Source organism: Amphiprion ocellaris, chromosome 12 (assembly GCF_022539595.1).
Source record: "Amphiprion ocellaris isolate individual 3 ecotype Okinawa chromosome 12, ASM2253959v1, whole genome shotgun sequence".
NCBI lineage: Eukaryota > Metazoa > Chordata > Actinopteri > Pomacentridae > Amphiprion > Amphiprion ocellaris.
In genome coordinates, this window is record NC_072777.1 from 11,033,019 (window position 1) to 11,055,683 (window position 22,665).

Consider the following 22,665-nt stretch of genomic DNA (forward strand, 5'->3'; position numbering starts at 1 on the left):
GGATTTATCGTGCTGCTGTAGCAGTCAGCAGTACGCATGCTTTAGGATGCAGATTTATGGGAGGCCTTTATGTGCTGCTCCTGCTTGTGTTTGGTCGTTCATCTTAGTCAGTTTGATTAAAGTTACTTCCAGCCCGGTTAATGTCCACAGAGTAAATCCTTCACACTGACTGTTTGGCTTCTGTCGCTCATTAGTCTCATGAGGTGAATGTTCTCAGTCACAGCAGCTTCTCAGCCTCCAGAGAGACTTAAAGTGGGTTTCAGGGTGAACTCAAATATGAAAAGTGGCACCTGTTTTTGATCTAATTAGGTTCATCCAAGAGTTTTCCTGCAACAAAATCTTCTTTGCTTCTCCTAAATGTTATTGGTTTAGTGTGAAATTTGGCTCTGGTGTGAAAATGGAGGAAGTCCAAAATATTTTTGCCAATCCACTAACATTCAGATTGCAAACAGTGCCAGCATCAACACAGATAAATTCACAGGTTGCACACTTTCCTCCTGCTCGTTCAAGTGTCAGATATAGGGTTTCTTTGGAAAAGTTATAAAACAAACACAAGAGAATCTTATGCAACAAGACAGAGCTGTAATTTTTATGAAACTGATGACACGTTCACACACACATACAGCTATCAAGAAGCCAATATGACAACAAGTAGGTTCTGTTCTCTTTGAGGTCAGTTTTTACTTTGCATTAGCTCACATTTTGTCGCTTTCTGCCATTAAAAGCAGCTGAATTAGCTGTTAGCAGCTCCTGCTTGTAATGTACCCACAGGTGTCCAGACTGCAGTCACTGCATCACTGTGATACTGAAGAAGCTTTAAAAATGTGAAGATTCTCAGGCTGCCTTTTCCTATAATTTCTATGCAGATCCTATTTCAACAAATACTACGACTTACATTGCAGAACTGTCTGTCATCAATTCATCAGTGTGAAATTTCAAATATCACCTCGCATCAGTTGATCAGAAATGCAGCATCACTCCAGCAGCAGCTCTGATATTATCAGTGTCTCATTCCTAAGACTAAAATATTGCAGGTGCAGAATCAGAATCAAGAGAAGAGTCTTCGTTAATTTTCCCTCAACCAAAAAGCATTTCTTGACTTCTACTAGTGTCACAGAGCAATGTACTGGAAATGTGTCATGCCATGTATTTGATTGGTTGATGCAGACCTGTAGCAACACACAGGAAAAAAATCTAAAACTCCCAGAAATCAAATTTTCTCATTCACATTTAATCTTTCACACCAATCTACACTGTTTACTTGACTTTATAAATCTCTTACACTTTGGATTAAAATAGTTTTAGTAAAAATTTAAAAAAACAATCACCACTTTACCTTTAACAGCCTGACAGGTTTGCACATCTACAGCTGAACTAGCCTTCGTTTGATCCTATTTACATGCCGAAGACGACGAAGAGGAGGAGCACAGCTGGCAGCAGGTGGAGGCGGCTGGAAGGTGCAGCGCTGACCTCCTGCTGCTGATCGGCTCTGCACTGACTGCAGCCGTCACCGCAGAAGGAGCAGGCGGCCATTTCTCTCCTCCACCATGATTTATACGTCGTCTCCGTCCTCCGCCCTGCATCAGTGAGTGAAGGTTCGGGGGTCAAAGGGCAGCATGAAAGATTTACATTCTATTTCTGTTTGGTTGTGTGTGTGTGTGTGTGTGTGTGTGTGTGTGTGTGTGTGTGTGTGTGTTTTAAAATGTGTCTCTGTCATTTCTGTTCATGTGTAAAATTTCTGAGAAGAAAGAGGGTGAGAGCCAAACATAAACAGCACCTATTATATTAAGTTTTTTATGTACAGTTGAGGACTATTATTATTATTATTATTATTTTTATTATTATTATTATTATTATTATTATTATTATTATTATTATTATTATTATTAAAATAGTTTTTGAAAGAATTTTAAAAATATTATTATTTCATTATTTTTTGATAACTGAAATAGTTAAATATTTATTTTATTTAGGTTAATATTAAATTGCTCATGGATGACAAATATATGGATAAAAATATTTTTATTAGAATATATTTAATAAAAGCTACTAGCATTATTGCTTTATCATAATTTATTATTATTATTATTTTGTATAATTAATGTTTTTTTTTCACAAAAATAATGACAAAATTAATGATAATGAAATTACAAATAATAATTCTGCATTTTTTACAATTAAACACAAAAGACACAAAACAAAATTCTCTTAACCAGCCTTGTGTAACTATGACTACTCACTGGACCTGTTCAGCATTTCCTGCTTTCTCCATTGAAATGGTGAAGTATTTTTAAGTCTCCAAAGTCCCCAAAGCAAAAGGCTATTTTTTGAGTTTCTTTTGCATCACTACACTGGGGCAGGTAGTCAGCCGCTATCAGAAACCTGAATGAGATGAATATATACAACAGTATCCTGCTTTCTTTCACTCCTGGCAGATTCAGGTTTCTCCTAACTCACTGATCTAGTTTTTTAGAAATCAGGACATTGTATGACAAAAGCCTGATAAAAACTCACATTCAGACAGACACTTTCTGTGACACATCTTAAACCCTCAAAGTCCTCCAAACCCACCACTGAGTGGATGCATTTTGAAATACAATAAGTTTTGTGTTTCCATCAGCAGGTCAGAGTGCGATCTGAAAAAAAACTGATAAAACAACAATGCTACATCCATTTGAATTATAGCAGTGTCAAGCAGCCCCTTCACTGAATGTACCATCTTTTAAAAATGGCGGCTGGTTGTGTGTTAATACCAAATTCAGGGACCTCCACACACAGAAAGTAGAGTGACTTTTTCTTTTAAATGTGACTACTAAACCAATCAGCCAAAGTCCTGACTGTACAGATGCATATTTATGTGTGATAATGTGATGGTAGCCTTAATTTGTGTTTATCTATGGCGGGCTAAAGGTACAAATACAATCTTACTTGGTTCGTAATAGTCATAGAGGAGAACAGTTGCTCCTTGGACCTTGGCGACTCTGGACTCCAATACCAGACGAATCTCCAGACACATCTCACTTTCTGTCACCTGGAAACACATTTACAGTTGTCCTGTCAGCGTTTGGCTTCAGATGGACGGACGGACAGACAGACAGACAGACAGCAGTCACATTCAGTGCCGTGTGTTTGAGTGCAGCTCACAGAGTCCAGGTACAGGATGACTTTCCCCGGCTGCGTCTCCACTTTTTTAATAACTTGGTCGGTCTGGATGGCGTCAGGTGTCAGACTGAAGCCGCTCAGCAGACCAACCTCCATGATGGCCATTCCTGTCATGTTCAAGCCCAGATCACGCGACAGACTGCAGAAACCACAGAACAATGTGAGGAAGGCCACACTTCACCACAATCTCACAAATATCACAAAAAGTTACTGGAAAATGGAACATTTGATTTATCAGGCACAATCAATTAATCACGGTCACAATAAATCAACTGTAGATAAAGTATTACTACTGTACAGACAGAAAAGCTTTTTCATTATTGTTTCAATCTAATAAGTTAACAACTTCTTATACACACGCACATGGAAAACACACGCACAAATGGTGTGTGTATATATATTACATATATATATATATATATAGACAGATAGATATACAGTGCAAGTATATATATAATTGTGATAATTATATAAAATAAAACATAGACAAATAAAACCACACAAAAGTGTAAACATAGTTTTGTAGGTAAATATAGAAAAATGCATTTATTTTGAAAATATATGAACACGTAAAAATACGGGTTAGGGTTAACAATTAAGAAATATGTTTTCAAATTATTTTGACACTTATTTGAAGATAAACTTCAAATAATTCTAATAAAATTAATATAATAATGTTAATAGTTAGAATAAAATCAGTAGAAATTTATGTATTCATTGTGCTGTCACAAATTATGTCAATTGCTAAAAAAAATTAAACATTATATATGTATGTTTTTCAAAAAATCATAAAAATAGCTGCATTATTATAGTATTATTTTAGTATTAAATATAATAATAATAATAATAATAATAATAATAATAATAATAATAATAATAATAATAATAATAATAATAATGCCAAAATGACAACCATTTTTTCAAAATAAAATCAACTAAAAACAATTACATTATTCTTTAATTATCAATTATATTAAAATGCATGACAAATAAAAGATTAATTAAAGTGAAAAAATGAATTAGCAAATCTACCAGTGAAAAGAGAACATTTTCATATGATTTAAATTTTGTGTACTGGCTCAAATATATAGAATTTTATTTGACAAATGTTTCAGGTTTTCAGATTTTTCTGCCCTCAGACTGGCTTCTGGTGTTCACGTCATTTCTCTCCACATCGTTGCGGTTGATGTTTTACTCTTTGTAAAGAGGCGTAATGAAATTTGGCCTGACGTCCTGCTGGTTGCTGTGTTGCTGACTCTGGTGCGTCATGTCGTTGGCATTTAAACAAACAGACACTGGAGCTGCTCACCTGTAGCAGATGTTCAGCTGTGCTGAGTCCATTTCTTCGTCAGTCAGCGAGACGTACAGCTCAAAAGGCTCGCGTTCGCCGGCGTGTCGTCTCCTCCTCCTCAGCTCCTCATTCCTGATGTTGTAAAAGATGTTCAGCTGTGGGAGAAGAACACATGAATTTATAAGAGGAGAGGAAAAATCTGACAAATGTCAACAATGAGCAACAGTTTGGCAAACCTCTACTTAATGCTTAATAACTTGTTAGCATCACAAAATCAGGACTACTGGTTTAAACTGAAAAGTACCATCAAATGTAGGAGAGTGACTTGGTAATTTATTTATCTGCTAAAATATATAGGACTTTAAAATGTGATTACTGACATAAAAAAATGTATTTAACATTTAAATTCCATTATTTTGTCATATATTTGAGGTTGAAACTGTTGCTGTCCTTGTTGCTGTGATGGTAAGTATTTAGGTTTTTGGTGGTGGTGGAAAATGTTATTTGTAACAGTTTGTATTTTCTGCCACAAGGGGGCTCTCTCTATTAAAACAATTTGGCATTAATTTGTACAATATACTGATGATTTCATGTTTGTGTTACTTTTGTGTTGTTGTATCATCGGGATTTGACATATTTTCGAACATTTAAAAAAAAAAAAAACTAAATACATCTAAACGAGTCTGTTAATGCCGACCAGCAGGTGGCGATGTTACACCGGTGACATGCAGAAGTTCTGTCCTGGTACCTGAAACAGGGCGAGTCCATGACCTTCTGCCGTCACCTGGAGGTTCAGCTCGTTGCCTGGATCAATCTGAAACGTCACAAACAAAATTATTGTGTATTTCCTCACAAAAGTGTATTGTTGGATTTACTGTTGGAGCTGGTGTGCTCAGACTGCAGAGAGTGGGGAGGGGTGGCTGGAGAGAACACAGAAATATAATAGAGCTGTAATTTCCAAAGGAATCAATATTGTAGAGTTAAATCTAAGTCATTTTACAGTAGAAGGAGTTTACTTTAATGGCAAAAGACACGGGGGGGTTAATGAATGAGCACAGAGGGACTTTAAATTTCTGCGGAAAACGAGTTTCAAACTAAAACAACTAAAATAACAAAGATAAACTGCTATAATTTGACTAAAACTACAACCCATTTTCCAAAAAATACTGACACTACATCAATATTAGGTGTAAAAGATTCACACATCGTGGCAAAATTCAACAATCAAAGCTACGAAAACTATTACGTACATATTAAGATATATTTTTAAAAGTTGTTTCATTGTGCTTCACATACACTAATTTCTGCTGTTATATTAAAATGAAAAGCAGCACAATTTAAGTTACAAAAAGGGAAATGTTCGTGTTTTTTTTAACTTAAAAGTAAAATAATTGTCAAGTGTATTGATAATGAAAATAATGCTATGACGGAATATGACCTTACATGAGGTTTTCTGTGCATTAATTACAACAAATTACAAGAATAAAAGGTCTTAAGGTCTGATCCAGGGTCTCTACAAGACCAAACCCAGAAGGAGAGTGGCAAATCTATGATTATTTAAAATGTATATCTCCAAATAAGATGAAGTAAATCTGACTTTTGGGGCCTTTTGGGGCTCCCGAGTTCTGTTGCTAATTTTGCCAGGTTTGTAATCCAGACTACATATAGATCAGTTTGTTCTTTATAAGGGAAGTGAAGGATTTTTGGGCATTCAGCAGATTATGAGACACCACATAATGGGGTAAATCGATTATTCTGTCAGTAATTTTCTTGATTGGTCAATTAGTTGTTTGGTCTTTAAAATGCAAGAAACAGCAAGAAATGTCAATCAGTGTTAAAGCCTTAGATGACAAAAGTCTTGATTTGTTCACAGACCAAAGACATTCAGTTTACAGTCATAGAAGTAGGAAGAAACCAGGGAATATTTACAATTAAGAAGCTGGAATCTGTTATTTTTTCTTTAAAATATACTCAAACAAATGAACCAATTGTAGAAATAGTTGTTAAATAGTTGTCAAATAATTGATGGATCCCTGCAGCTCTTTACTGGGGACACCTTTGTCGTATGTGACAACTGGAACTGCCCCAAAAATATTCTTTAAGAGCAAAGAACTGTAACTACTATCCTTCCTTTCCTTTGTGACTTTTGGTAATTTTAGACTCCTAAATCATAAGTGTGCTCTTACATTCTGGAAGTAAACATTTTTGTGCCTCACTGCCCTGTGACCTCTGATTGTTTGTTGGCAGAGTTTTACTATCTGACTCAATAAACACTGGTGGAAAAAGTTTCCCCTTGGTGTTTCTGATAAGTGTCTCAGTGTACCTGCTGGCTCTGGTGGAGCAAGTAGTTCTCCTGGTTGATGTGGAAAGAAGCGACGGTGTTCACAGTGTTGATGTTCACCCTGATGCTGATGTCGGTGTCTTTAGACCCTCCCAGAGCTGCATACGTGGCCAAAGCCTGCAGAGCCACGACTGTGTCCTGAGAGAAAACAAGATTCAGGGTCAAACGCTGCACATCTGAGAATGTGTTCCGTTCCAGCTCAGTCTCTGATGGACGGTTGCTTTGATATTCACTGCTGATTTCCTGTTTACAGCCGAGCGTAGCTGCACGTCCTGCGTTTTGCACGTTGGTGCATCTGTTTTTGTGTAAATTTCTGCCACACAAAGCCTTGCTGTGCTTTATTGAGTGCACTGTATTTGACTCACTGACAGTATTTAGATGTTTTCTGTCTCCCATCTGTCACGCATGTTTGTGCACGTGTGAGTGTCCATGCGTGCTGAGACGTCTTTTTAGTCACTGCATACCCAGACGGCCACAGTCTCCCTCTGATGTGACATATAACCACAGTTTACTGCTAAAGTGACACGGACGGGAATTTTTCCTTTTACATAGATCCAATTTGACGAGTAGTGAAAAAGTCTTGTCTTTACAGTTTGGTTTTATTGTTTTGTTGTTGCTGAAAATGATATAATGCACCAAAAGAAGAGGAGAAGAAAAAGAGGAAGTTGCAGGATTCTGAAGGTTTGGCAAATGTTTCCTGACATTTGTGTTCCAGTTTATTTCAACTGCATATATTACCATTGATGTGTCTATCGTGGCATCATGCTAACATTGAGATCTCTATCCAGTTAAAGTAATCGCCTGCATCATGCCAGTTTGTTTCCATAAGCGAACCTGACTTTCTGGTAACTCAGCCACTAAATACAATGGTAGATCATTTTTTAGGATGAGGGCAGGTCTTTTAAGTTCCATGGTCGGTCCTATTTATTGAAAGCAGAGTCCAAGATTTGGAGGATTGATGCAGAAAATCAACAGAAGTCCTGAAAGACTGCAATCTTCCAGAACAAAGTGTTGTTCCTGTCCTCATTGCTTTGCTGCCGACTGAAGAGGAAAACTATTGTGACAAAAGTGGAACCAGTTGCTGGCAGACTAGAATATCTCCATGTGTAAGAAGAATCCCAGCTGTTTAACTTCAACTAATGAATCTGAAGCTTTGATCTTGGAGATGGGATTCTACTTCCCCAACATCAACGTGAAGAAAAGACCAAAGGCAGTCATTCTGAACGCTCAGCTTCCCATATAGTCAGTAGAAGCTGCTACAACAAGGAGAAAGTCATTTTATGTGCTGGATATCTGCGGCACCAACACACGCTGAACAGGAAGTTCTGCTAGATTTTCTCCACAAACTGTAGATTGCCACATAATTTACAAATCATTTCTTTGCCCCTCACGTGCTGATTGCGCAGAAAATTACAAAATCACATTGACTGTTTTTAGGATCTGACCTGAGTGCTTCCAAATCCTCCCCTGTCGTTTCTCTGTTGGCTGAGCCACTTCATGAGGCCGAGACCCTGTGAGACCAAAGCCAGCCTGTGCAGAGTCAGCAGCACGTAGGACACCATCTCAATGTCCGCAGAGCGAGGTTGCCACGACGACGACACCCCGCCATGTGTGGAGGGCCATTCCAGGCCTCCGTCTGCTCACAGAGGAACATTCAGGGAAGAGATGTGTAGAGTTGAAAATGTAGGAGAATGTTGGAAAACTCTAAAAACAAAGTCTTAGACATTAAAAAAGGGCCGAGTGAAGAATGTTAGACAGTTAGGCGCAGATTGTGTGATAGACCTGGTCAATCATAATGATGCAATGTAAAAAAAAAAAACCAAAACAAAAAACAACATATGAGCAGAAATACAACATCAGCATGTGTCCCAAAATGTCAAACTATTTCTTAAAAATACAGACACAGCTGTCTTACCTATCGTTTCAGCTCGTCCAAGCAGATTGCTGAGTGCCGTCTGGGCATTGGAGCTGCCGTCCAGAGCCAGAGCGTAGGTGAGGAGGCTGAGGCTGTAGCTGCTGGACACTCCCAGAGCCAGACGGGCCTCCAGGTACATCAGGGCTGCCGACACCTCGCTCGCATACTGAGCCTGACAGACAGGAAGCAGGGCAGCAGCGTGTGAGACATGAGGTCAGCTCAGCGGCATTTATGGGATCAGATCATCGGTAATTTAAATGCCATCTGCAGCCACATTAGCTCTTTCAGACCGCTCATTAAGGTCAAACTTAACTTATCCCTGTAGGGAAAACAGAACCAAAGTCTTAAATAGAGAAACTTATACCTTCCTGCATTGTTTGTCGCTACTGAAAACCTCATTCTGGCCCTTTGTTGGGACTCCAGCAAACAAACCCTCTGAACTCTGAGCAGTTTCTTGGTGTTTTTAGTTCTTGTCACACTTTTACACACTGTGGGCATTTTTCACTACAATATCAAGTCCTACACTTCTATAGAAACAACACAACCATGATTTGTCTTTTGTCTAGTATGACATATTTATAATGTCATGAAACAAAATAAAAACTAATGTTGAATTGCTTTAATTATTTATTTTACAAAAATTCAAAAAACAAAAACAACTCAGAATCAGCATGTTAAAAGAGTAAAATGATTTTGATAAAATATCATGTTTTTAAGCTTAGATTTGGTCTGGTATTCCGATAGAATGGCATATCACAGGTGAGTGGCTCAATAGCCTTGGGAAAGTTGAAAACTAGACAAATTTGGGCACTTATTTAAAGCTGACATGCCTTTCAAACCTGGAGGTGGGTTTTGGAGTTCAGAGGGTTAAATTTCAGGGGTCATATGATGCTACACAAAACTATATTGTAATAATAGTAATAAAACTATCTGTATAGCACCTTTTGAAAACTTGAATTATCCTCGGGATTAATAAAGTATCTATCTGTCTGTCTATCTGTCTGTCTGACTAAACAAAATTACAATGTTCATTACAAATGAAACAAACAATGATAAGCAGCATAACATAATTAAAAATAATCAATAAATAGTATCAGTTAGATGTCCGTGTAGTTTCTCATTCATCCAGGTCATGGTTATCCAAAGTTGTTTAAATCAATCCAATTGGACTTTAAGACAGTTCCTTGAAGACGTTTCACCTCTCATCCAAGAGGCTTCTTCAGTTCTGGTGGTGGTTGATGTTGCCTCAGCTTATAACCTCTGTGAGGTGTGGTCAGTGTTGGCAATGGTCGTCGGAATGTGAATAACACTGACCACACCTCACAGGGGTTATAAGCCGAGGCAACATCAACTACCACCAGAACTGAAGAAGCCTCTTGGATGAGAGGTGAAACGTCTTCAAGGAACTTTCTTAAAGTCCAGTTGGATTGATTTAAACAACTTTGGAGTATCAGTTAGGTTTTAAGAAATGACTTATTAGATGAAAGTAAATTCAGACATTCTTTCTTTGGTATTTTTTGCATTTCTGTTCAGACTGGAGCTATTCTACCAAACATTTACAATTTATTGCCTTCTATCTATTGTGTCTTTAATAAAATTGTGTCTTATAATCATCATGCAGACACATGTAATGTATAAAAAATAGAATTAACCAATAACCAAAGGGGATGCTAACAACAATAATTCTAGATGCAATAAATCAAGAAACATTGATCCAAGCTGTTTTAATTATGTCCACTCATCTAGTGGCAGTAAGATGTGTCTGTATGTATTTTTTAAGCTATGGATGCTGCTGATTTGATAATTGTGTGAAGCAGTTTTTTCCATTTCAGTGAACCCTTAAAATCTCACTCTGAATTGCAATGGCCTGTGTAAAAGGTTCCATACAATTTAGATTTATTCGCTCTCACCCTGATGTCACTGTCTTCCAGCAGAGCAATCAGGACGTAAGCTGTGAGGGAAACAGGCCCGTCCAGGCCTCCTTGGAGCTCGGTGTGAATGACCCTGCCGGGTTCCCGAAAACTCCCGTCAGCCGCCTGCTGGGCTGCAATCCAGGCCGCTGCTGTGTCCAGCACCTGAGAGTCGATGCTGATGAACGGACGGGCCTGCAGGAAACATCTCAGCACGAAAGCAGAGAGCCTGTGCACACAGAGTTTCTACCGTCAGGGTTTCTGAGAAGCCGAAAAGTGTCCCAAAAGAGTTCACAGATGAAGCTTGCTGTTTGCATTTCTAACGCACCAGGTACTTCCAGACGAATCCCGGTCTCCGAAGGCACTGAAGGAGCCGTCTAGTCTCTGGAAGGACAACTCTCGCACATAACCTGAGGAGAAGGACAGCACAGGGAGAATAAGGAAGTCAGAACAAAATGACAACCAAAAAAACTACTAATAATAAACATGTTAAAAATATTTGGTAGGATCAAATATTCTACTCTTAATACCAGGTATTAAGGTGAATTTATGGGAAGAAAAACACATTTAAGGTTGTAGCTATCATTGGTCACAACCTGGAAATGTTTGAGTCAGTGAGGAGCTGGAGGTCACTGAACAACTGGCTTCACAAATAACACTGTACAGTACAGTTAACCTCTGTGTGATAGTTTAACACACTATTGCACTACCATGTATACATACAGTACACTCACTGACCACTTTATTAGTATACATGTCAAAATGAATGCAATCCAACAACACAACAGCTCTGCCACAAATTCTACTTTCATCAAATCTTCTACATTTTCAGTATTTGCTGTTAAAACGGTGACGGATTCTTCGTTATGTTTGTCATTAAAGGCCCCTGTAGGTGGTGGTATACCTGTATCACATTTAAAAGGGTTCCTACTATTTTGTCCACCCCGTTAACACACAGGAGGGGCATGTCAGAGTGTGTTACTGTGATGTGATCTTTGGGTTGACCTTTCATCATAAACTCCGTGGCTCTGTCCACGGTGTTCTGGTCGGCCTGTCCGGAGGCGTTCAGGTACTGGAGGACGTAGATGTTTGGAGCAAAGTTGATCATGTTCTGTTCACCGCAGCCGTAAGGCATCCGGATCAGAGAATCCAGACCGCTGATGGATGGGCCGAGGATATCGCCTTCACCACCATGGAAGACAAATCAGACATGATGAGTAATGCTGACCGAGCACACATTAATGTTTTTTGAACTGTTAATGTTGGTATTATTTGCTCTATATAAATGAAATTCTGTTTGGTTAGGAGGTGTGTCGATTTTTAGGCCACACTTAAGTCACTTTTAAAAAGAAAAATCTATCTGACAAAATGCTTTTGTTAAAAATTCACATGCTTCAATGTTGAAATAATACATTAGTTGCTCATGAAAACCATTATTTACTTCAGCAGAGAGGAAATATTGGTGGACTGCTCAGCCTTTGCTTAAGACCAAACTAGCTGTTCGGCAGGTGTGATGCAAATGTGTTACACGATGATGCAGATAAGTAACAGAAAAAAGCCCAGACTTCAAACAAGGCATTTTAGACACTATGGAGGAAAGCTTGCGGTGGGAGAGAATAGCTCCTTTTGAAGTGGACTTTGGGTTTTGTAATTTTGCAGACCTTTCACATCCATAACAAGCAGCCATAAAACACACAGGAAATGAAAAAAGTGGGAAGGCGTCCCACATCATGGGCTCTTTAAAACTGGATAAAGAAAAAAACATTTTTAATTTTAAGAATAATTTAATAGCAGCTACATGCCCTGAGCGCCTGCATTTCAACAAAAGCTGTTTTGGGCCTATTCCCACATGACTTCATATTTTTTCCTTCAATAACTAATAATAACTAATTTCTTAAGTTTCTTAAACTGAACTGGTTCCTTCGTATTTTTCTTCTAGGCAGTCTGGGGCATCATCAAAAGTCCATTTGTTTGTTTTCTCCATATTCTTCTCTACAGTTTTGATGACTAAAAGTACATTGCTGACAGAACTGATCAGTGTTTTTTAGCAGCAGAAAACAACTTTCTGATCCAGCAGGGCATAAAATCTGTTTGTAATCTGTTCAAAATGACATGGTTCTTAAAAATAGCCATTAATAAATTAAATTTTAAAAGTAAAAATTACAACCTCAGACATGTGGCTGTTGATTATTTTCAACAAAGCTTTTGAAGTCTGATATTAACCTTTTTATGACGCTTTAGTGAATTTCAGTCATTTCTATGTCATTAAAAACGTCCTCAGAGCGTTTTGGAGGTGTTTTGAAAACATCTGCTAAACTTAACTCCCTCTCTGCTGTGGCAGTTTTGCAGTTTAGGTGTGGTTTTATCTGACCTTCACTTAAATGAGTCTAATTAGCAAAACTGAGTCAACCAACCAATGATGAGTTTCTTAAATCACCTACACACACTGGGGACTGATTCACTGGTGTGTGTTCTCATTGTGGTAATTTTCAGGCTTTCATGCTCAAACGCAGATTTAAAAATATATTGAACAACATATCAGTTATAGACTGCAGTTTACTTATCAGGTAGCTGCTGTTATCTGATAGTTTGAAATGTCAGCAGTAAACCTTGTAGTCTTGTTTCCACTGATCACATAACAAACCACAGCCAGCTGCTGCTCCCTGCTGATCCAGTACTTCACCTGTAACCTGTTATAAATATTCTCCATGTTTAACACCTGAACATAAAGGAAAGTGTGACCTCAGCCTGCTGCTGCATGTTGTGCTGCACACGTGTGTTCCATGCTGGATGTCTGCACCTTGTTACATGGAAAAGTACCACATTAACTTCCTTAATGAACACATGTGAAGAAGCTGTTTCTAGTTATTATAATCCATATTGTCTATAGGCTAGTGCTGCTGGACCTGGCAACAATAAATAATGTCTATATGCCTTTATTAGAAAGAGTTTAATTTTCTTCTTGAGGTTCTGAATCTATGATTCTTAGCTGCATAAAATACACAACAGTCAAAATAAATGTACATTTACACAGATCTCTACTGAATTAATGCAAAACTACTTTAAAATTAAACAAAAAAAAATTGAACAGTGCAATATTTAAATCAAATTTATTTACTTTGAACACTACTGAAAAAAATATCTCTCTCTCATACATATATATATAAAGAAAAAATGAATAACCCACTGGTTGAATTAAAACCTTGAACTGAAACTTCAGGAGATCTGAATCTGTATCCAGGCTAGTTGTGATTCAAGGTCTTTCCTCAGCATGTTTACATACCAACAGCCGTCACCGTGACTCTCTGACTGTCCTCCACAGTATCTGGTGGGAAGGTGAACACGATGTTTCTGGAAATGTTTGACTCAGATGGAGAAAGTTCAAGCAGCAGCGATTTTGAGAACAACTGCTCGAGTCCTTCGGCCTGAAAAAATGGACATGAACAAACTTGGTGAGTAATATTTCTGGGCAAGGCAGAGCTGCAAAACCAGATCAAGACCTGTTGGATTACAGAGGAGCAACAGATGAGAGTCGGTCGAGTTTTCGGTCTATTTGCGTTTGTTCTGGAGCTGCAGCAGACGCCATGATTAACTCAGTCTGACAGGTTCAACTCTCACTGTCAATGATGTTTAGTTGAGCACAACACTGAACCTCTAATTTCATACTGCATCAGCAGCTTCACTTTCATTTAAAAACCTGGATAAGGCTTGTGAAAAATGAAATAAATGGTTTCCAATAAAGATTCGAGACCATTCCACCTATATGGTAACATAGGAAACATATTCATAAGGTATTATTGTACATAAAGTCTTCATACACTTCATTATTTATCTTTGCTGTTGAAAAAAACTGTGAAAAATTGGCAGCAAGTGCCCCAGACAAAAAGTAAAAAAAAAAAAAAAAAAAAACATCTTGGTATACTGTAACATTCAAAGACCATAAAAACTGTGACAATCCGTAAAATAAACATATTTTTAGCCTTTTAAAATACATAAAATTGTGTCAGTTTCCAGTCACACATTTTAAGAGAATGTGATTTTACTAGATATTTTTTGTAATTTAACAAAACAGGGAAAATCTGTAAAATAAAAGTCAAATAATTATTTCATATTTTTCAATTCTTTGTATGAATTTTACTTTTAAATAACAGCAATTTTCTGGATATTAATTACATTTTTTGCTGACTTCAATACAGTGAAGATTTTCTGTAAAACAGTAAATTGTTTGAAATGTTTACTGTTTTTTACCATGTGGTGTATTTCTAATTCATGTTTCTATTGTGTCTCTATTGGTCACATTGAGTGTATTTTGAAGGAGGAGTACAGTGTCTTAGCAGATTAGCTGTGTGGCACAGTGGTCTGGGGTTTTTTTGTCACAGTGATTTATATGTAAAAAGACATCAGAGGAACCATCTTTAGTATTTTTAATCACTATATAGACAATTAAATAGTTTCAATTTAGCCTTTATCTTCTCCAAGACAAATTCAAATATTATTACAACTGTATTTGACTGTTTCACTGTTTTATTGTATGTCTGACTCATCATTTGTTTATACATCAGCCTCCACTTACGGATACCCACTAATGATATAAAGACTTCTATGAGCTTTCAAGTGCATTACAGTGTGTTTTAAACCATTTATTACAAAAGGGGAGTTACACTAAAGTGTTACCAAAAGAACTCTTTCATACCACATGGAGCTACAGAACTGCAGCCACATTATTTGTGTGTTTGTGTGATTTTCTCACAGCACCTTGACGAGCACTGTTGTGCGGACGAAGTCAGACGCCGCAGACGACGTGGCCTTCACAGAGATGGGGATCTCTCCGATTATGAGTGGCCTGATGGGAATTAGGACGGTCGTGCCGCTCTCACTCTCCACTCTCACCTCTCTGACGGTGGGCATGGGGAGCTCCTCGCTGTCTGGGAAGACGAACTCGAAGGTGTCACTCTGTGCAACGATCACAGAGACCTGACAACAAAGACAGAGAGAGTCCACCCAGATCACGTTTAACAAGACACAATGAGTGTGAGAGGAAACAAAGGTGACACATTTGATGCACTCTTTCACGAGGATGAAGGATTTAAAGGTTAAAGATAACAAGTTTTAATATTATATTAACCTTTTGTACAGAAAAATCCCACTAATCCTGTGAACTACATTCATTCCAGCTGTAATCAAACACTTGCTAAGTTTTACTGCTGGTACACGGTGACATGTGCAGTATGTCACATTGTTAGCCTCAAAGCAGATGTGATACATAATGTGACAAGTCCTTCCATTTGTTCTTTTATCTTCCTGTCAACAGTGAACTTTGTCATTTTTAAAATATTATAGTGCAGATACACAGTTAGGAACTGAACACAAGCTCAGAGCAATGTAGAAGTTAAAGTGGAATTTGATATGTTATTTGATATGTAAAATTACCATTCCCACTAACATTTAACAAAGCTATGTACTGCAGAGAAAACTACAATTATACAGTTCTGCAGTTTCATTTAGCAGATGCTTTTATCCAAAGAGACGTACATCTGAGAGTAGAAACTAATACAGGATTTTAGGATAAATTATAAATGCAGCTTTACAAAACCAAACACTTCTTTTATAGATAGAAACAATACTATTTCTACAATATAAAATTTAAGCTTCCCAAACTAACAACATTAAATCCATTGTAAAATGAGTTTCATTACAAAATTCAGAAATAAAGACATCATTAATGAAAAAGGCATCATTACATCAAACATACTTATCATACTTCAAAAATTATTTTTCTTAAGTGAATTTCTAGTGAAATATTTTCTGCATTTATTCTTTTTAAGTCACACATTATGTACTAAAAGCATATTCTCTACACACGTTTATCAGCAAGGTTGTGCAGAAACTGAACTGGCTTCATTTTTTGGCTGCTTGTATCAAGCATAAATCCTGCCTGGTTCAGCTCCCTCCTCACCACAACGATACAGCAGTACAACACGAATCCCAGGCTCCATTTTTAGCCTCATTTCTAAATAAACTCAGTCACTTTGGGCAGCAATCCCCACAGGTGGGTGTTTACTAATAAACATAATCATATTTTAAGTGAAATATCACAATAAATGCTCAAAAAATTGAGTTTCTTATTGTAAATCATGGGCACACTTGTTATTTTACCTGAGACATTCATGCATTTCTTTTTTTCTCTGTGCTCCTTTGGGCACTAAAAGTGGTAAAACACAAGATGTCACAATGTTTGGTGCAATAATCCGGATTTAGCAGTGGATAAATGGGGTAAGTAAATAAATGAAAATTTGACCAAACCACAACCAGTACAATCCTTGTGAAGAAAACTGTTTGGGATTTGAGTAGGAGACTTGTGGATTCTTTTGCATGTTTAGCACTAAAAAAAAAACATTAATAAATAAAGAATGTTTCAAGTTCTCCCAGAGGTTTTAAAATACTAAACGATCCACTGCAGACAGAGAAATGAAGATCTTCAATTTTAAAAATTTAAAACAGAGACACATAGAGTCCTGATTGGTCCAGGCTGGGAGTGCGTCACGATGCTTCAACCATCATCTCATAAATCAGACACCTGCGTTTCAGCTCACATTTAAAAATATTTGTTTATGTTCGGTTGAATTGCAGCTCTTCCAACATGTGTGAGGTGAAGCAAACTGACCTCCAGCTGCTGTTGGAGGTAGTTGAACAGAATGACCTCCAGCACCAGCTCCTCTCCACGGATGATGCAGGCCGGAAGATTCAAGGACAAGAAGAAATCCTGGAACACTGTGAGCTACAGGAAGGTCATACGGAAAACTGTGTCACATGTGATGCAGCTACTCAGAAGTGAATCACTATCTGTACAACAAACAGCCCTACTGGGACTGATGTTACTACATATAACACCAGTGAAATTAGAGGATGAAAAGGGCTTTAAATTAGAGACTATATAAACTATGTAATATAGACTATATAAATGAAAGAGAATAGACAGAAATTACAATGGGAGCACTGAAGCCATGTAAATACCTTGGCTGGTTGGTCCACAAAACCCAAACCCAGACTCTCAGACATGACAAAGGCAGTGGCAGTCCAGCTAGTGATGCTGTCTGGTACAGTCAGTGGTATTTCCTTTGTGTTTGAATCGCTGCAAAAACAACAAAGTGTATTTCAAAATAAAACACTGAGGAAAAACAGGACAGAACAGCAACTTACCTGAAATGAAATCCAGTTGTGTGTGTTGGCACTAAGAAGTGGTTTCTGATACATAACTCGCTGCAAATAATCAACTGTGTTATGGGATTTGTTGCAAACAGCATATTTTTGGTTCAGATTGTTGCTGAGTTGGGTGCGCGATGCCTTTTGTTGGTGCAGGTTGTCTGAGTTTGGTTAAAGCTGGATGTCAGAGCAAGACTCAACTGTCTCAACTGGAGGCTCCACTGTGTTTAGTGTTTTATTTAAGATTATCTGAATTGGCCTGGCAGTGCGTTTCTCATTTATTAGCAAGGATTTTTGTTACATTTTTGCCAAATTAAGCTTAATTTTTTCAGTTATTCAGTTACTGGTGCTGACCTTATTTCCAACTGGGAGATCATCTAATTAGTTAACTAAACTATTATTACTCTTTTAGGTTGACTGTCTGAATGTCATTCTTTTTCAGCCTCTGGTAAAACTACTAAGAAACAGCAACGGGCTAATTATAGTTTTATGTTTTGCTTCACCCTGTGTTAGCATCCATCCAGATCCAGGTCTCTGGAAAGTTCTGGCGCTCGTGTGGCTCCTGCTGTTCCTCTTGATGCTCCACTGCTAGATTGCTTGTCACGAATGTAGGAAATATTCCGTTCACTGCTGTTTAGAAGAAAAGTGTTCGTCACATTAGAATCACATTGTGGTAACACACAGTAATTACTTGACAGTAGAAGGAGGTAAGCTTTGTTTAGCACTTACGCATTGCAGGCAAGAGTTGATGGTAGTACAAAATAGCATCAGTCAGCACCACAAGATCACAGGTCTGCATAAGAAAAACACATTTTTGATGTGTATGATGATAACTAGAGATGTCCCAAGCTCAGGTCATGGATTGGGGTCATTTTTTTTTTAAACAAATCGGTATCACCACCAACCTAAGCCCAGTCCTTTTACTGCATCAGCTGTCACACAGGTGTCAGAAAGAGTGAGCACTAAGGGTGGTAGGACACTTTACTTGCTCTGGCCAAAGGATGTTACACATCACAGAAGTTTCTGTCATGGTGCCTGTTGCCACAGTTTTAAGCAATAAGAGGCTCCACCTGGTGGAACAACCAGGTGCTGACATACATGTAGAGCACGTGTCAGACTCAAGGCCCGCCACATCATTTTATGTGGACTGTGAGAGATGGGCATTTTTTATTCTGATAAATTAATGGGATTTATGTTATTATAACAGGTCTCCAGACTGCGATCAATACAGTTGCATATGCAACCTTTTTTAAGAGCGTGCGAGTTCAAATTTAACGCAGTTGCATCGGATGAGTGCACGATGATCGCTGGTATAAGCAGTACTGCACAAGTTATTGTGGTTGGAAATAGTGCTGTTTCTTTCTCATTGACTCAGTCTCTCTCTGCTTGACATGTAAAATGGTCAATTTAACTGTTACCGTGCTCCAATGATGAAATGATCTACAGTCGATTATGTTAAAAACCCAGTGAGGAGAGAAGAGGAGGCTGGAAGAAAGAGGGAGACACACCTGATAGACACCTGATAGAAACTGTTCAGGTGCAGACAGAGATCTCAACTGAGTCAGATAAGAAGAAAAAGTAGCCCACTACAATCAATCATGGAGGTTAAAATTCTAACTGTGATCTCAATTTTGACTATACAAACATGATCAACTCTGATATTGACATGCAAAATGTGCCCCGCTCTGACATCAGAACACTCTTTTCACTGTTTTCCCATAACTGTTTGGTCGCAAACCTGTCAGAGATGTTGCACTGCAGCTGCCAGGCAGCATTTACCATAGCCAGCATGTGAGGCATTTAGGGAACATCTGTAAAATGTAGGATTTACCATTTAGCAGCAAGTGTTCAGCCTGTGCCAAGTATGACTGATATCAGAGGACTGGGGACAAAATACATATATATTCAGATAAAAACATTTTACAGATATCAAGCCTTGTATCACTGAAAGCCAATGCAACATAACTCAGTTATGCAAAAACAGTTATTCATCAGCATGCATGGTGGATTAATAGCTGTGGCAATGCTGAAGCAAAATAATGGGATGGCGGAGGGGCAATCAAAGCATAAGCTGGTGCGACCTGCGTAACATGAAGAAACAGCGTAGATGCAGAATTGCACATTTTTTCTTATTCTTAAGCTATTTACTTGTGAAGAATATACAGTGGAATGACTTCAATAACTTTAATGTATTTGAAGCAAGCATTAAACTAAATAATTTTGCACAACTTCCCTAATGATAACTGCAGCAGCCACTTTAACAGCAAGCTGATTTACAGGGAAAAGGCAAGGTGCCTGATGATATCCAATGGAACCGTCTTACATATATTTTCAGAATTGGCTCATCGGCAGGTTATGTGGCGTTTCAACTCTTGTTTCTGCTCTGAGAAGTCAAATCTTATCTGAGATGTCTCAGTCTGTCTCAAATATTCTTCAAATATTTTTGAAGTGGCTCCTCAGCCTGTGGAATTTTGCTGATTGGTAAGCATACCTAAGCCACAGGTAAAAAAGCCAGTAATTGAATGCTGGCGAGTTTACACTGACTTGCTCCTCAGACATGTTAAATAACTTCTGGACTGATGTAAGAAGTTTCTATCAGTGCATTAAACGAAATCAAATACTTATAAACAATCTGGCAAAATGATTTGATTTGCAAGTAACTTGGAAATTGTTCTCCAGAGGAAAACTGAGTGCAGCAGCTTGTTCTGCAAATGGAGAAAAGGCAGCAATAATTATGTTTATTATTATCAGGTGATGTTGTTTTGAAGTCAAGAAATCCACAGAGGACTGAAGTTGGAATAGATGTGTGGACAAAACGTCAGCAAAGGTCACTGTTTAATTAACATTTTGTACCATCAGTCAACAGCGGATCTTTTGTCCGTGCAAGTCCCTCAATCTTAACTAAGCCAGTTCAATGTCTAAACCTTATCTACAGTGGAATCAGGTCAGAAAACAGCTGTATTTTTGGTGAGGTGATTATTAATGGGTGTTGGAAGGCCCAGACAAATTATTCCATCTTGCATTGTACTCGGGGGAAATTACAAACAACATATTTGTGCTGTTTAAGTTGGACAATATTTTGAAACCTTAGTTATTTCTTTAAACCCTATGCTGTTTATAAAATTTCCACCTAAAATATAACGCCAAATTCAGTCAACAATTGCTCCACAGATATAGGCCAAAGTGAACAACCTTGGGCTCTATGGAACACAGACACTTAGGAGCAATTTGAAATACATCAAGTCTCTGTGTTTCCATCAGCAGGCCAGAGTAAAATCGAGTTGCACTTCCAATTAATCAAAACTATAAATGACAGCTTTATAAATCAGTGACACCAATGTTATTGGAAATGTTCTAAAAACTGTCATTCGTAATCCTACAAGATTTGAGGCAACAGAAATCAAGCATATTACAGCTGTATCCATTTTAGTCACAGCAGTTCCAGGTAGCGTTTTCACTGAATGTGCCACGCTCTGCAGTCATTGAAAAAGTGTGGCAGGTTGCGCTTTAATAAGCATGGCCTGGTCATGGTACAGAGACCTCCAGAGCTGAAAGGGTGAATAGTGTTTATAAAGGCATAATATATATTTTGGTGTACAGTGGTCCCTCGCCATTTTGCGGCGCACTTTTCGCGGTCTCACTGCATCATGGATTTTTAAATTGTATTTGGTATCGCGGGGTTTTGCTGTGTATAGGTATTTTTATATATTATTTTAATTATTTTTGTGGTAAAATAAGCACATTCTAGCCTAAAAAAATTGAAAACAATATAAAAAATGTAAAAAATAATAATTAGAACATATTAAAAGAATATTAAATCGAAATAAAATGTGTAGCGTACAGCGCTGGGTGCTGATTGGCTCAGCAACAGTGGCATCAGTCTCCTCTGTCTCCTGTGTATAGCATGCGTTCAGTATCTCACCTTGTCCATTCTCACTGTGCAGTGCATTCATCTCTTCATCATCAGTACTGCATAGCTAACTCATCATCATCATCTTCATCATTTAAGTTGTAGTATATTAGCTGGTGAGTACCCATATAGAACTTTATATGTTGGTAAAATTAGGTTTAAGAGTGTAGAAAGTGTTTAAGAGCATAGGAAGTGTTTATAACAGTGTGGGAAAGGTTTACAAGAGTGTGGGGAGGGTAATAAAATAAATGTGGTTGCTATTTCAAGGATTTTCGCCTATCACAGAGGGGTCTGGAATGTGATAGTCAAGGGACCACTGTACCTGCAATGATAATGTATGGGAGAAAACAGACATACAACTAATTACAGGTAAATATAATCGAGAGCAGTAACAAAGTAACACAGGGAAGAAGCTTGAGCAGTTTGAGTTCTACTGGATGCTGTCCTTCCTGGAAGTTGATATTTTAATCACAGGAACAAACATGATATGCGTCTCTGGGGAGGCTGACCTTGAATACTGAGTATGGATCTCCATGGGCGTAACCCAGAGACACGTCAAACTCCTTCATCTCCTTCAGCACCTGTGAAAGTAACACCAGCAATCTCAGAACTGCTACTGTTACAACCCACAAAGACCAACAAAACAGACAGGGACACAAAACGAACACTTATTGTTTGAAACCTGTTTGACCGAGCTGAGATAAAACAGCTTGTGGTGCTTCAGTACAGCCTGAAGTGATTCTGAGGTGGGGAGGCAGATTGAGTTTCACAGGTGTACCCGCAGGGGATGATATACCGGGAAATGTATGGACATGAGGGCCGTGCACATATATTTGGGAACCTGCTACTGTTGGAAAATACTAAACTGGAGAGGACTCTGGGGAGTTATGGAAGCTTCAGGTATTCACTGTTGTAAAGGACACAGCATGTTGT

The 22,665-nt window shown here is 38.1% G+C and overlaps 1 protein-coding gene across 2 annotated transcripts in view; it reads right to left on the bottom strand.

Annotated features, from left to right (window-relative positions):
• Window positions 1-562: 562 nt before the first annotated feature.
• Window positions 563-22,665, bottom strand: part of cd109 (CD109 molecule) — a 36,969-nt gene continuing 14,866 nt past the window's right edge. The window contains exons 16-34 of one of the 2 annotated variants that reach the window (XR_004849081.2): window positions 22,242-22,313; window positions 18,552-18,615; window positions 18,326-18,452; window positions 17,634-17,751; window positions 17,284-17,397; window positions 15,375-15,593; window positions 13,903-14,044; window positions 11,625-11,801; window positions 10,948-11,029; window positions 10,620-10,848; window positions 8,710-8,881; window positions 8,240-8,430; window positions 6,777-6,932; window positions 5,202-5,267; window positions 4,472-4,608; window positions 3,145-3,301; window positions 2,929-3,031; window positions 1,337-1,577; window positions 563-1,169 (exon numbers count right to left, since the gene is read on the bottom strand). Coding sequence is in view for 1 of the 2 variants with exons in the window: in XM_023291551.3 (XP_023147319.3) it covers window positions 1,396-1,577; window positions 2,929-3,031; window positions 3,145-3,301; window positions 4,472-4,608; window positions 5,202-5,267; window positions 6,777-6,932; window positions 8,240-8,430; window positions 8,710-8,881; window positions 10,620-10,848; window positions 10,948-11,029; window positions 11,625-11,801; window positions 13,903-14,044; window positions 15,375-15,593; window positions 17,284-17,397; window positions 17,634-17,751; window positions 18,326-18,452; window positions 18,552-18,615; window positions 22,242-22,313 (2,508 nt within the window). In the remaining variant the exon portion in view is untranslated. Of the gene's footprint in view, window positions 1,578-2,928; window positions 3,032-3,144; window positions 3,302-4,471; window positions 4,609-5,201; window positions 5,268-6,776; window positions 6,933-8,239; window positions 8,431-8,709; window positions 8,882-10,619; window positions 10,849-10,947; window positions 11,030-11,624; window positions 11,802-13,902; window positions 14,045-15,374; window positions 15,594-17,283; window positions 17,398-17,633; window positions 17,752-18,325; window positions 18,453-18,551; window positions 18,616-22,241; window positions 22,314-22,665 lie in introns of both variants that reach the window. The other variant, XM_023291551.3, reaches the window with a different exon arrangement.